The sequence below is a fragment of the Myxine glutinosa genome, chromosome 8, assembly GCF_964187855.1.
Source record: "Myxine glutinosa chromosome 8, kmMyxGlut1.1, whole genome shotgun sequence".
In the NCBI taxonomy this organism is placed as follows: domain Eukaryota; kingdom Metazoa; phylum Chordata; class Myxini; order Myxiniformes; family Myxinidae; genus Myxine; species Myxine glutinosa.
The window spans coordinates 150,940,524-150,955,155 of record NC_136268.1 but is presented as its reverse complement, the minus strand read 5'-3'; the positions used below and the strand labels follow the sequence as shown (position 1 = coordinate 150,955,155).

Sequence of the window (14,632 nt, the reverse complement as noted above, 5' to 3'; positions counted from 1 at the left end):
CTCCTGCACACACTCTGTAACACCCTCTTCCGTTACTCCCTCTTCTCGCTCATGCTTCGGCGCACACTCTCTCTCATACTTCGTGCCAGTCGCCCTCGTACAACGCACAATGGACCTTCCGCGAACGCCCCGGTCTCGCCTCTGCCCCAAGTGCGCCAAAAACCCGTTCGCGCCAAACACATTCGCGCCATTATTTCTCACCTCGGGGTTCTCCTTCTCCAAAACCTGTAAACCTTTATTGGGGTTAGCAAGCACGGCATCACGGTGTAAATGCAAACTTTGTTCAGGCTCCATAACCCCCCCCCCCTCCCACCCCCATGATTTATTTCCTATTTCTCACGTCTCTTCAGCCCCAATTATTTCTTTTTCCTCGGCGACCGCCGGCGCCCATAAAATTTCTTTGTCCAATTTGGCGACCGTCGGCTCTTCTACACCCCGCGTCGCGATTTCCATAGCCCCGGTCAATTTGGCTGTGCTCTGCCTTAACTCGCTCCCCACGCGTTCCTCACACCGCGTCACTTCGTCTCGTACCACTGCGACCTCCTCGCTCAAGCCTCCCCCTCCCCCATTTCTTTTAACATCTCCTCTCGGGTGTCTATTTTTTCATTCATTTTATTCATGTTATTCTTTTGGGCGTCTATTTTGTTTTCCAACCCTTTTAACCCATCTTTCATTTCCTGTCTTGACTCTGCCATGCACGCCCTGATTTGTACCATAAGAAGGTCCATATCTATTGGCGCTGCGGGCTCGGCCCTCGCTGCCACGTGCGAGGCGCCGCCATTTTCTTCGCCAGTTGCCTCACCCTCTTCGGCTTCCTCCACTACCAACTGTCTCTCCTGGTCTTGGGTCATCAAGTCTACCTCTTATTCTACCCCCACCGTCATTCGACCGCCTTGGCCAGCCATGGTACGAATATAATTAGGCTTTTAACACTAGATTTCGTTCGCTCGTAATTTCGAGTGCGTGAAGCACACTCCAGGTCCAATCCCACTCCCGGACACCAAATTGTTGCGGTTTTGCGAAGCCCGTTCCCTTACAAAGGGGAGATTAAGCCCCTTTTTCTCCTTGGGTCATCAAACCACGAGACTGATTTGCCACTTCCGGGCAGACGTGGAAAAGGTCTCGGGACAATTTCGCACGTACCTTAAGTACCCACGCCGCAGCGGAAGTGCGGATCGAGTCTCGCACGAACCACGCGTAATGGAGTACACCCGAGCGGATGGCGTACCACATGGCCCGTGCTGTTACTTTGCTATTGGAATCCGATCAGAGCGATCTAATTCGTACCATGCTAAGTCAATGATGGAAGGGACGAAACGGTCGAATCAAAGGAAGAGCAGATTTAATTATTATTTACACAATGTACAATGGTAGAAGAAGAAGAGACACATAACAGGGCAGTCTTAAGCAGTCGTAACTTATTTACCCAGACAATGGGCCCACTTACACACAGGGAGATGAAGGAAGAATGTTCATGCGCCGAACGCGCCGGCTTTGGTCCTCCAGGAACAGCTCACCCAGCGTGGCCCCCTGGCGGTCACCGCACGTATCCCAGCGAAGGCAGGCAGAAGGCAATATGCGCGCGTCTGTGGCCCAGCACGGCTGTCTTTCACAGCGCGATTAATACAACTGCGCGGATCGTGGGGAGCAAGGCAAAGTTCGTATACCAACGTTCGTACCAACTGAGAGCTCTCGTATTCGGCCCCGACTGATAACTCAACTGCCTCCTCTCTCATAACTCATTTGCCCCGTAACTCAACACAGCGCTTTCCCTCTCATAACTGAGGCAGGGGCTCTGGGCACAGGGTTATATCGTCCCATCCTGGCCCGACTCGAATGTTCCAAACCCCGCCTTTTGCCGCAGTGGCAAGTCACTCCCCTCGAACCCTGATTGGCGGCTCGTGCTTACCATGGCTCCTCCTCCGCCTTCCTTTGGCCTTGATCGACTTGTTCAGGCCGGCCTCGTGGTATTTCGCACCAAAACCCAAAGCATCGAGGCATCATAAGCATCATAAAGGACCTAACTCTCCTTGTCCTACTCAACGCAAAACTAAACACAGGAAAGGTCTACGCTTACATTTACTATGAAATAACTGAGCTTTAAACGAGGCTACGTGTTGTAGTGTGACTAAACTATGAGGGGAAATTAACCTTTATTTTAAAAACACATAACTGCAACAGTGTGTGTGTGTGTGTGTGTGTGTGTGTGTGTGTGTGTGTGTGTGTGTGTGTGTGTGTGTGTGTGTGTGTGTGTGTGTGTGTGTGTGTGTTTGTTTCCCAGTATGAAAGGAACAAACCGCAAATGGTGACACAAATCCCGAGAATGTCGATGAAAGTCCCGGAAATGGCGAGACAGCACCCGCGAAGGTCGACGAAAATCCCGTGAAGGTCGACAAAAATCCCGTGAAGGTCGACAAAAATCCCGTGAATGTATGCCACGGCATTGTTTCAATGGGGAAATGGGGGATACGTTATAGGTTCCCTGCAGTTCCTGATTCAAAATTCATGGAGGAAATTAAACTTTTAAAGTTTAAAATGTTTTCACCTGCAAATCCACATGATTACAGTTTCACAAAAAATGGTTGCAAAAAAATAAAAAAAAAATAAAAAAATGTGAAGTACCATTTCCAATTTATTGAAGGAATGCGCTTACAGTTTATTAAAAGTGCTTTACCATACTGTACCATGAAAGTTAAAATAAAAAAAACACCATCATGTACCGTTTAAAATGTTATTTTACAAACAAACGCAACTGTCAAATGATGATAATGATGATGATGAATTAAAATCCCAAGAATTCCTTGAACTTTGAGGGCGACCCAAATGATGGTGCAGCAAAATCGTGCACTAATGGAGAGCCAGTAGAGGTAGGAGAAGGTGAGGACGCTGGTGAGAATGCTGGTGAGGACACTGAGAGGAAGGCAGGAGAGGGTGCTGGTGATCTTGAGGTGGAGGGAGCAGGGCTGAAGAAATGGGTGATCGGGAGATGCCTGACACATTGCCCAACATTTTGATGCAGCTCTTTGTATGGAAGCAGCGCATCGTCCAAGGCCCTCTTTAACTTGAGGTACCTCTCCATGACTGGGTCAGTGTCTTGCACCCTGTCGACAATCGCCCGCATGTTCTGCAGCAACTCGCCCAGGAATCATACTGTGAGGTTGGACCTCGGAACATTTTCCTCATTACTGCCCGCCTCTGCCTCGTCCTCCTCTGAAACCTGTGGAATGGCATCAAACTCGTCCTCGATGAGGGAGTTTAGGAAACCGTTCAGCATCATAGTTTTCAGCATGAAGTTCCTCATCTGTGTGTTGTCCTCGATCCATATTCTGAGAGTCTTCTCCATTCTTTCCATGTGGACATTCCGGACATGAGTGACTCGTACTCGATACAGTGCTTGCTGAAGCTTTCTCACGAATGGCCTTCTCCTTCTTCCGTATGTAGCGAACGGTGGATTAGTTGATGCCGTAATGCCTGCCAACAGAGGCCGCACTCTCTCCTCTCGAAAGCCGGTCGAGCAGCTCCACTTTCTGGCTAAGGCTCATCACTTTCTTCTGCCTCTTAGGAGTCGACGCATCTCCGGCACTGGTTTTGCGCTTGGGAGCCATAATTGAACGATTAGCAGAGTGAGTCAAAACTACAGGTCGAAGCAACGGGACGTGAACAATGATGGAGATGGAGGACACAATCTCTATATATGTGGGATTGTGAGCGAGCATTGTGGGTATCTCTTGTTTGTGGGGGATGTTATGGATGTGGTGAAACGAAACGAGACGGTTCACCAAAACTCCAAGCTGTGAGCTTTTATTCACTTGAATGCGACTGATCTACAAAGAAAACACAAAAGCTATTAAGCAAGCATCTCTGGCCACTTTCATTACCATTACGCCATTGCAGAGATATTAGCAAATGTAACACAGATCTTGCAACAATCTTACCAATTCGTAGACACAAGAGAGCGGAATGACCCATCCTTACTCTTAGCTGGTATATAAATCCTCCCCACGCGGTCGGCGTCGGAATAGCATCATGAGTAACGTTTCGGAGATGGAGGGCATCCCTCCGATGGAACCATCTTACTTCACGACAATGGAATGATGCCGTATCATGCGTATCTGCTGATTTTAATAATTGATTTAATGAAGCATTTGCATTCTATAACTCGCGTTTCTACATTCTATAAATAGCGTTTTCATTGTGTAACATCTCTGATGATGCTTTACCATAAATTGCAAACAGTAATCGATTTAATGAAGCGTTTGCATTCTATAATTCACGGAGTTGACCTGTTTACACATCTGGTGGGATATCCCACGAAGCTCACTTATAGTGCTGCGAAAATTTGCGGCCTTGAAAGTCATGAAAACGCAAAGCACAGACCAGTGAATGTACGGTACTGTACTGTACTGTATAAGCAGGTCATGCTCACGGCTTGTACAAGATGTTTTTTTGCGCATGTCCAGATTCTTTATGCATGGCTGGTAAAAGATGGTTTTTGTAAATGTGTCACGCTTGCGGATCGTGAATTTTTTTTTTACGCCCCTGAAAGACCATGAGTTCGCGTTACATGGCCACGAATAGGAGCAGAAAAAAACCGCGATTTTGCCGAACATTTTTCCGTGAATAGAGAAACATGTCGCATTTTATCAATGGCAAATACGCGGATTCCGTGAATAGCGGAACCGCGAATAGTGAAGTCCGACTGTATGTATTGCTCATGTGATCTTTCATTTTAATGTGACCTTTAATTGAGATTAAACATAACAATGGGTTGAGATCTGACCTGGGTGGAGGCATATATCCATTTACGCATTCGCCTGAAATTCATTTTCTAATTTACCCTTTTGAGATTTTTTTTCCATTGATTTATATTATAAACACGAACGGCACTCACACTCGCACTCTGTAATTGAGAGCTTACCTCCTCAAGGCTGAACAGTTTACATTTTGTATCCCACTGATAGGCCAGATCTACATCCCGACCTCAAAGAAAATGGATTTGGCTTGTTCTGCTTGTTCTTGGCACCGACCCAAATCATTCACCAAGTTTTGTCACAACTCCTCCAAAACGTTTTGCAATATCATGCTGTATGGCGTTTTAGGCCCTGTCTATCTCTCAATGGTGAAGAATCATTTGAAAAAATTATAGGATCTGGATCTTCACCAATCTTTTTGTAGGATCCAGATGGCTGTTGTTCACTTACCCCAGTTTATATAGAAATAAAATAGTTGTTACTTGTCATGCCTGGAGCACAGAACTGTTCCTAATGATTAAACACAAAGCTTCTCGTTATATCTCATTTGCATGAAAATGTAATTAATGGAGCGAAGGTGATGAGTTAGAGATTACCATTGTTTTACTATTTCTTCTTTTTATTTTCTTCTGAGCAAGAAATTGCAATACTGGATTTGTACCCATGAACATATTCACTGAGTTTCTGGCCATGATGATAAATAACCTGTCCTTCCCATAGTTGTGCCGACAGGTGCGCCTCGTGCCAGAATCCTACCTTATGCACCGTGCGGTGTTGGAGGCTGAAAGCCGAAAACAAGGAGGGCTCCGTCTGGCACGTGCCCGTTCTCTTATCAAGATTGATGTGAACAAGACGCGCCGCCTTTACGATTTTTTACTCAAACAAGGTTTCATCAACCAGGGATGAATGCTATTTGGTTCAATTGTGAATAACTCATATATTTATTATTGAACTGCTCAACTAAAAGGGAGTTGTATAACAGTTAGTTAGCATGATTTTTTAAATATTGATTGCTAGACTTAGGTTTTCCCATTTGTGTGTGGCAGGAAAATTTGAGGAAATTTATTTTGTTTAATTATTTTGTAAATTCGATAGAACAAAGTAAATGTGTGCAATAATACATTGCCCCCACCGCTTTGCTCCCCACACACCCACTTTGACATAAAATGTGTTCCAGAAACAACCACTCCCCTCCACCTTCCCCACCATCCCAGTGTTCCAGAAACAACCACTCCACCTCCACATTTCCCACCACCCCACCACCCTCCCCCAGTCCCCCACCCCCACACCTCACCCTTTGCTCCCTGCACATTCACCTTGAGGTAAAATGTGTTCCATTACTTTGCACAAATCCATGACATTCTCACTCTTAAGAGCCCTGGCCAAGATTTGCATGATCTCATAATGCACCCAATACGTCGGGAATAATTAACATTTACCCAAATGTAAAGATTTTTCCATTTAAATCCATCCAACTTCTTGATGTGGAAAAAAAATGGTGAGTTCTGATTGGCCCAAGCTGGTAATTTTACGTTAAAGGTCTAATGATGTTATCCATTTCAGGGTTCTGAAGGTCATTGATAAAAGTGTTGTGGAAATGTCTTCTAGGGGTTAATTGTATTGCTAGAAATAGTTATTCCCTTAGTGCATGTATTGGCATAAGAGTGAGGTAACTTAATTGTGATAAAGGATTATACATTGATATTTGTATAGAATACTGTCGTCTTCCCTCCATAATGTTTGTGTCAAACACTACGTCTCCCTTGTAACACTTCTTTAATGTTCTTCCCTTTGCAATCTGTCTTGTATGTGCTTTATCGAGAGGCTCGACCTTGCAATACCGAGAAGGTGCAAGTTTTGGTGCAAACCAGCGAGTTCTGAACTTTCAAAAAGTTCTCTCTACCACCGACTCCTCTCCGGCCTTGCAGCCCCTGCTCTGTCTGTGCTGTGTCCCCCAAATATTCCTGCAGGACACACAAGATCTGCCAGCAACCCTCTTCTGGTGAAACTACCAAAATCAAGACTCTCTGCTCACCTTCACTCCTTCATTCCCCTTTTCTCCCGCCTCTGGAACAATCTCCACACTCTCTTCAATCCCACTCCTCCCTCCAGGTCTTTAAAACAGCTGTTCACCACCATCTCTTATCTTCCCCCATCCAAAACCTTGATCTTTTCTACCCCCGTTAATCCACCCCAAGCCCACCTCCTTCAACTTCCGATTTATATCCTGAAAGTCCTTGTGGTGTCCATTTTGTTTATCCCGTGTACCCCTTCTCTCTTCCACAGATATCCTGATGTCCCTGTTCCATACTGTTGGTGTGCTTCCCTCTCTATTCCCAACTTGTCTCCCACTCCCTTTATTATATGTGTTAGCTCTCATACGAGCCTAGACTAAGTATACAACAAAAGCAAAAACGGGACGGTATGATCCCGGTGTGTACCCCAGTTTAGAATAGGTACACCGTATCCCTGCGCATCGTAAGAGGTGACTAAGGGTTGGCGTCAGGAAGGGCATCCCGCTATAAAAACATTGCCTCAAACAGGGAACCATGATTGTCATGGGGCCCGCAAGGCTAACCCCCGCTCAAGTGGGGAAAATGGTGTTAAAACGATCATTCATTCATTCATTCATTTCACTCTGAGTTACAACCAAACCACCAATTGGTGCGGGGCAGACAGGGTAGGGTGACGCCACAAGGCATAGCATCCTGGGTGCCAAAAAAAAGGCCACACCTGCACTGTTGCTCATGGTGTGCCCAGTTTGAGGTCCAGTTCCCGAGTTGTCGTCGTTCCAGTTTGCAGAGCCCAGGCCCAGTTGCATTACTTGCGTTCCAATTTGAGGTCCAATTCCTAGTTCCTAGTCTGGTTGCAAGGGTCTTAGAGAGATTGTGTGTTCCCACACCTCTTGCCTACGAAATAATGGATTCGCACTTCCACCCCCACTTTCCACCTCCCCCCAACCATGCCTTGGAGCCATTGACTCCGAATGGGGACTTTGTAGCCTGAGCAAGCCGAAACAGGTATTTTTCAGTCCTGTCGCTTCTTTTGGCCTTTCTCCTGTGGTGTGCCTGTGGGTCCATTAAGGCTTATTTATTTAAGGTTTTTCCATCCTTACAAAACCTGGGGTTTGTACTTCCAAGTGTAAATGCAGTTGTGTATAAAGTTTTTGTGTTCCTTGTTCTCCCTTCCCCTTTTCTTAAATACACACATGAATGAACTGGGTCTTGTTTGAGTTTTTCAAGTTGGTACGATCAATAAACCGTTCCGGAAACAACTCGTATAAAAGGATGTTTAGTGTTAAAATTTAAAACCCTCCCCATCGAGTATGACAAACCGGTCTAACTTTCCATTTTTAGTGGCTCCGTGGTAATAAGAGGAATGAGGTGAAGGTGCGATTTAGGTCTGGCTACATGTGTCTTTGCTGATTGACTAATTTGACCACCATAACAATATATTGTTGTACAAATCAGCTTTTTTGGAGAATATGTATAAAGATGAGCTTGGTACAGGTGGTTAAAGAACAGTCTGTGGAAACTTGAAATGGCTCGAAAACTGTCCACGTGACGTATTTTACTATTACTAGACCATTTAACCTGACACACGGGGTGAAAAGAAGGATACAGAAGCAAACTCTCAATCACAGAAGTGGAAGGAAAAACTGGAAATTTGGAAGGAGGTGGGCTTGGGGAAGGTAAGTTCATGGGGTAAGAAAAGAACATGGTTGTATATGGGGGATCATCTGAGATGGTGTTGATCAGCTGCACTGAAGCTCTGGAGGGAGAGATGAGATTGAAGAGAATGTGGATGTTGGCTCCCAGGTGGAAAAAAAATTAGCTACAAATGAGTGGACGTGAACAATGAACAGTTTACGTTTTGGATCCCACCGATATAGTTTAGTGGGAAGAATGGGGTATCGTGCACCCCCCGGAAATCAACTTCTAATCGACGTCTCTAGATCAGAAAAGATGCGTAGAAAACGATGAGCTATGTTAACAAATTGTAAAAATGTCCCACATCATTTTTATACAAATTATTTCGCCATTACCAAAAAATCTATTTTTTGCCATATCTCGGCCAATATTGCACATAACTGCACAAGTAAGGTGTCTAGACCCATGTTTTAAGGATCAAGGATCATTAAAGGACCATTCCTGAAGTAACTATGTGTGTCCTTGGCATGTAAACATGTAAATTCTAAAGTGCCGGCATTACCAAAAATTTGATTTTTCGCTGTATCTTAGCCAATATTGTAGATAAGTTAAGAGGGGTTTTTCAGGGCAATGATTTCACAAATGGTGTTATTTTTGCGATCACAGGTCCAATATCAGATCAATCAATCATCGTCGCTTTCAATTAAATCATCAAAGTCAAACTCATCCTCTTCTTCACGATCTTCAGTGTCCAGAAGATCAACCAGCGAGGTTGGTAGGACAGGACCGTAGGACCACACCGGTTCCAACACGCCTTCGTCAGTCCTCATCCATCCCTGCCTCTCCTCGTAGGGTTTTGGCTTTTCTACAATGGGTTCGTCAGCTCGCTTGTACAAGGCAACGCGGTGGTTCACACGCTGGATGTGCGGCTTCAGAGCAGACTGGCAGGGAGGAAGGCGAGCCAGGTCGACCTTTTTTTTGTTTGTTTTTTGTTTTTTTGTATACAAGATCGAGGCTCGTGAAAGAGCTAACATTAATCACACAAAAAGTCAAACCGACACACAAAACACAAAAAACAAGTGGAGCGGCAGACAAGATGGGGAGAGAGGGGGAAGGACACAAACACATTTGAGAGCAGGGACTTGGGGGGAGGTGGGAGAGGTATAAAACATGAACACTGCAAGGACTCTGGGGTGAATTACCGGGGGTAGAAAAGATCAAGGATTTGGATGGGGGAAGATAAGAGATGGTGGTGAACAGCTGTTTTAAAGACCTGGAGGGTTGAGTGGGATTGAAGAGAGTGAGGGAGTTTGTTCCAGAGGCGGGAGAAAAGAGGAATGAAGGAGTGAAGGTGAGCAGAGAGCCTAGATTTTGGCAGTTTAACCATAAGAGGGTTGCAGGCAGATCTTGTGCGACCTGAAGGAATATTGGGGGGACAGAGCACACAGAGAGCTGGGGGAGCAAGGCCGGAGACATGACATTGGCCGAACCAAATATCGAAACCCCTGTCAGATTCCACCAAACCCCTCGGAGAAGATGTAGCTTGAACTCGATTACCCCCTAAAAAGACATCTTTTTCGGGCGTGGCTCCGCCCACAATGGGCACAATACGCCCACTCTAGGCAGGACACAACTAGATCATGATGTCAACCTCCCACCCAAGTTTCATCAAGACTGGATGATATCATCGGGTAGTTATGCTGCGGACAGACAGACACACAGATACACAGATAGACGCACACACATGACGAATATAGTGGTCACTTGATAACTCGTGAACCAATTCAAACGAAAGACGTCATGACTGAGTAGAGCCCATCACCGATATAGTGTTATTAAATCTTTGCATGACACAAAGAAGCGAGTTTGACAAAAGTATTAGCAAAACAAACTTGATGTTATCTTAAAACATTTTGAAAAATAAAACATCCTTAGTTGGCTCTGCTCAAACTAAAGGTCAGAGACATGTTGAGCATAAGCTCTTAACACCGGGAATAAAGTTGCAAAATAAGCAGATGTTTGGTACTACAGAACTTTAATATAAAAGAAAACAAACACGACTAAATGACAATAACACCAAAGCAACCCCGATTGTGCAGACCAGTACAATGCCGATATGTTCTTGTACCTTAGACTATGTAGACTTGTTAGACTTGTACCTTAGACTATGTTCTTGTACCTATGCAGATATGTACCTTAGACTTGGAAGTGAGTTTCTTGTCCTCCCCCACCATTTTGCGCAGCAGCTTGGTACGGATGATGTCCACCGAAGACTCTCGACTCTGTCCGTACATCAGGCAGGTGAACTGTTCCAACTGTTTCAGCACTTGTGGCTTGATGTTCCAGTCATCGCCGAGTTGCCTGAAGGCCTTGTGAAACGTGGGGTTCTGCTCCAGCTTTTTCAGGGGCCCCACCTTCCCCTTGCATTTGAAGGAACTGGTGCAGTCCTCTCCACTGAATACATAGAACCCAAGAAGAGTGCCGCAGTATGTTGTCAGTGATCGGTTGATGGATAGGTGTGAAATAGTCCACTGTTGATTTTCTGGGCGGGGGAGTCCCGGTTGCAGAGGTGAAGCCCCCTAGTCCAGACACGGGCTGCTTGCCGCTGCTTCCGATATACCTGCTGAAGAGCCAGACATAGTACTCTTGCATCTTAGTAGTATAGACTGCGTCGTTCTCTGTAGGGGGTGTGAATGATGAGCCATCGGGAAACTTTGGGCCGACGCGAGTGAAGTGCAAGGGTGGGAGAGTTTCTGGTGTGTCGACTTTCAGGCTACGCTGTTGCGACTTGTCCATGATAGGTAGCGTTCGCAACTTGTGGCTCTCCAACCCAGGATTGACCTCCTGCACCATGATTCCTCCAGCACTGTTGACAATGTTGCTGCCGTGCACATTCGTAGTGGTTTTATTCAAGTTGTCCCACTCACAGTGGAATACGATGTTGCCCTCTCCCGTCACGATTTGTGGCGTCAGATAGGTTGATACTTCGTGCAGTGCCTTGGCCAGGGCAGTTTCCAACTCTAAACCAAAATCGTAGCTCTGTGTGGCCAAGCCTGTGCAATATCATGGTGAGCTGCTTGCTTCGGAACAAGTGCTTGACAGTCACACAGAGAAGCACGTGCTTTGGTAACTTCCATTTTCCCTCCGACACTGCACGGCACAGGTCTTTCCACAGAGTGCGGAAAGTGGTTTTTGCAACAACAACACAAGTGCGAAAAGTAGTTTTTCAACATTAGCACAAGTGCGGAAAGTGGTTTTCAACACCAACACTTGTGCGCAAAGTTGTGTTCAATGCTAGCACAAGTGCGAAAAGTGGTTCTGCAACACTAGATCAAGTGCGGAGAGTAGTTTTCAATGCCAGCACAAGTACAAAAAGTGGTTTTGCAACATTAACACAAGTGCAAAAAGTGGTATTCAATGCCAGCACAAGTGCGGCAAGTAGTTCTGCAACACTAGCTCAAGTGCGGAAAGTGGTTTTCAATGCCAGCACAAGTGTGGAAAGCGGTTTTGCAACACAAGCTCAAGTGTGGAGAGTGTTTTTCAACGCCAGCACAAGTGCGAAAGGTGGTTTTGCAACACAAACACAAGTGCAAAAAGTGGTTTTGAACACCAACAGGTGCGCGAAAAGTGGTTTTCAACGCCAGCACAAGTGCGGAAAGTGGTTTTGCAATACGAGCACATATGTGAAAGTGGGTTTCAATGCCAGCCCAAGTGTGGCAAGTGGTTTTGCAACACTAACACAAGTGCGGAAAGTGGTTTTCAACGCCAGCACAAGTGCGGAAAGTGGTTCTGCAACACAAGCTCAAGTGCGGAAAGTGGCTTTCCACACCAGCATAAGTGTGGAAAGTGGTTTTGCAACACCAACACAAGTGCAAAAAGTGGTATTCAATGCCAGCACAAGTGCGGAAAGTAGTTCTGCAACACTAGCTCAAGTGCGGAAAGTGGTTTTCAATGCCAGCACAAGTGTGGAAAGTGGTTTTGCAACACAAACACAAGTGCAAAAAGTGGTTATCAATGCCAGCACAAGTGTGGAAAGTGGTTTTGCAACACTAACACATGTGCAAAAAGTGGTTCTGCAACACTAACACAGGTGCGGAAAGTGGTTTTCATCGCTAGCACAAGTGCGGAAAGTGGTTCTGCAACACTAGCTCATGTGCGGAAAGTGGTTTTCAACGCCAGCATAAGTGTGGAAAGTGGTTTTGCAATACGAACACAAGTGCAAAAAGTGGTTTTCAATGCCAGCACAAGTACGGAAAGTGGTTCTGCAACACTAACACAAGTGCGGCAAGTGGTTTTCAACGCCAGCACATGTGCGGAAAGTGGTTCTGCAACAATAGCTGAAGTGCGGAAAGTGGTTTTTCAACACGAACACAAGTGTGAAAGTGGTTTTCAACGCCAGCACATGTGCGGAAAGTGGTTCTGCAACAATAGCTGTAGTGCGGAAAGTGGTTTCCTGCACCAACACAAGTGCGAAAAGTGGTTTTTCAACACTATCACAAGTGCAAAAAGTGTTTTTTCCACACTAATACAAGTGCAAAAGTGGTTTCCTGCACCAACACAAGTGCTAAAAGTGGTTTTTCAACACTAACACAAGTGCGAAAAGTGGTTTTTCAACACTAACACAAGTGCGAAAAGTTGTTTTTCCACACAAATACAAGTGCAAAAGTGGTTTCCTGCACCAACACAAGTGCGAAAAGTGGTTTTTCAACACTAACACAAGTGCGAAAAGTGGTTTTTCAACACCAACACAAGTGCGAAAAGTGGTTTTTCAACACTATCACAAGTGCAAAAAGTGTTTTTTCCACACTAATACAAGTGCAAAAGTGGTTTCCTGCACCAACACAAGTGCTAAAAGTGGTTTTTCAACACTAACACAAGTGCGAAAAGTGGTTTTTCAACACTAACACAAGTGCGAAAAGTGGTTTTTCCACACAAATACAAGTGCAAAAGTGGTTTCCTGCACCAACACAAGTGCGAAAAGTGGTTTTTCAACACTAACACAAGTGCGAAAAGTGGTTTTTCAACACTATCACAAGTGCAAAAAGTGTTTTTTCCACACTAATACAAGTGCAAAAGTGGTTTCCTGCACCAACACAAGTGCTAAAAGTGGTTTTTCAACACTAACACAAGTGCGAAAAGTGGTTTTTCAACACTAACACAAGTGCGAAAAGTTGTTTTTCCACACTAACACAAGTGCAAAAGTGGTTTCCTGCACCAACACAAGTGCGAAAAGTGGTTTTTCAACACTAACACAAGTGTGAAAAGTGGTTTTTCAACACTATCACAAGTGCAAAAAGTGTTTTTTCCACACTAATACAAGTGCAAAAGTCGTTTCCTGCACCAACACAAGTGCGAAAAGTGGTTTTTCAACACTAACAGAAGTGCGAAAAGTGGTATTTCAACCCTATCCCAAGTGCAAAAAGTGGTTTTTCCACACTAATACAAGTGCAAAAGTGGTTTCCTGCACCAACACAAGTGCGAAAAGTGGTTTTTCAACACTAACACAAGTGCGAAAAGTGGTTTTTCAACACTAACACAAGTGCAAAAAGTGTTTTTTCCACACTAATACAAGTGCAAAAGTGGTTTCCTGCACCAACACAAGTGCGAAAAGTGGTTTTTCAACACTAACACAAGTGCGAAAAGTGGTCTTTCAACACTAACACAAGTGCAAAAAGTGTTTTTTCCACACTAATACAAGTGCAAAAGTGGTTTCCTGCACCAACACAAGTGCGAAAAGTGGTTTTTCAACACTAACACAAGTGCGAAAAGTGGTTTTTCAACACTAACACAAGTGCGAAAAGTGGTTTTTCCACACTAATACAAGTGCAAAAGTGGTTTTCTGCAACAACACAAGTGCGAAAAGTGGTTTTTCAACACTAACACAAGTGCGAAAAGTGGTTTTTCAACACTATCACAAGTGCAAGAAGTGTTTTTTCCACACTAATACAAGTGCAAAAGTGGTTACCTGCACCAACACAAGTGCGAAAAGTGGTTTTTCATCATTAACACAAGTACGAAAAGTGGTTTTCCAACACTAACACAAGTGCGAAAAGTGTTTTTTCCACACTAATACAAGTGCAAAAGTGGGTTCCTGCACCAACACAAGTGCGAAAAGTGGTTTTTCAACACTAACACAAGTGCGAAAAGTGGTTTTTCAACACTAACACAAGTGCAAAAGTGGTTTCCTGCACCAACACAAGTGCGAAAAGTGGTTTTTCAAAACTAACACAA

At 44.8% G+C, this 14,632-nt stretch overlaps 1 protein-coding gene across 2 annotated transcripts in view; it reads left to right on the top strand.

Annotated features, from left to right (window-relative positions):
* TADA2A (transcriptional adaptor 2A) overlaps positions 1 to 7,968 on the top strand; it is a 158,680-nt gene extending 150,712 nt beyond the window's left edge. For both annotated transcript variants that reach the window (XM_068125400.2, XM_068125399.2), the window contains one exon: positions 5,472 to 7,968. In XM_068125400.2, the coding sequence (XP_067981501.1) occupies positions 5,472 to 5,657 (186 nt within the window). In that variant the 3' untranslated portion in view covers positions 5,658 to 7,968. The remainder of the gene's footprint in view (positions 1 to 5,471) is intronic.
* Positions 7,969 to 14,632: the final 6,664 nt, after the last annotated feature.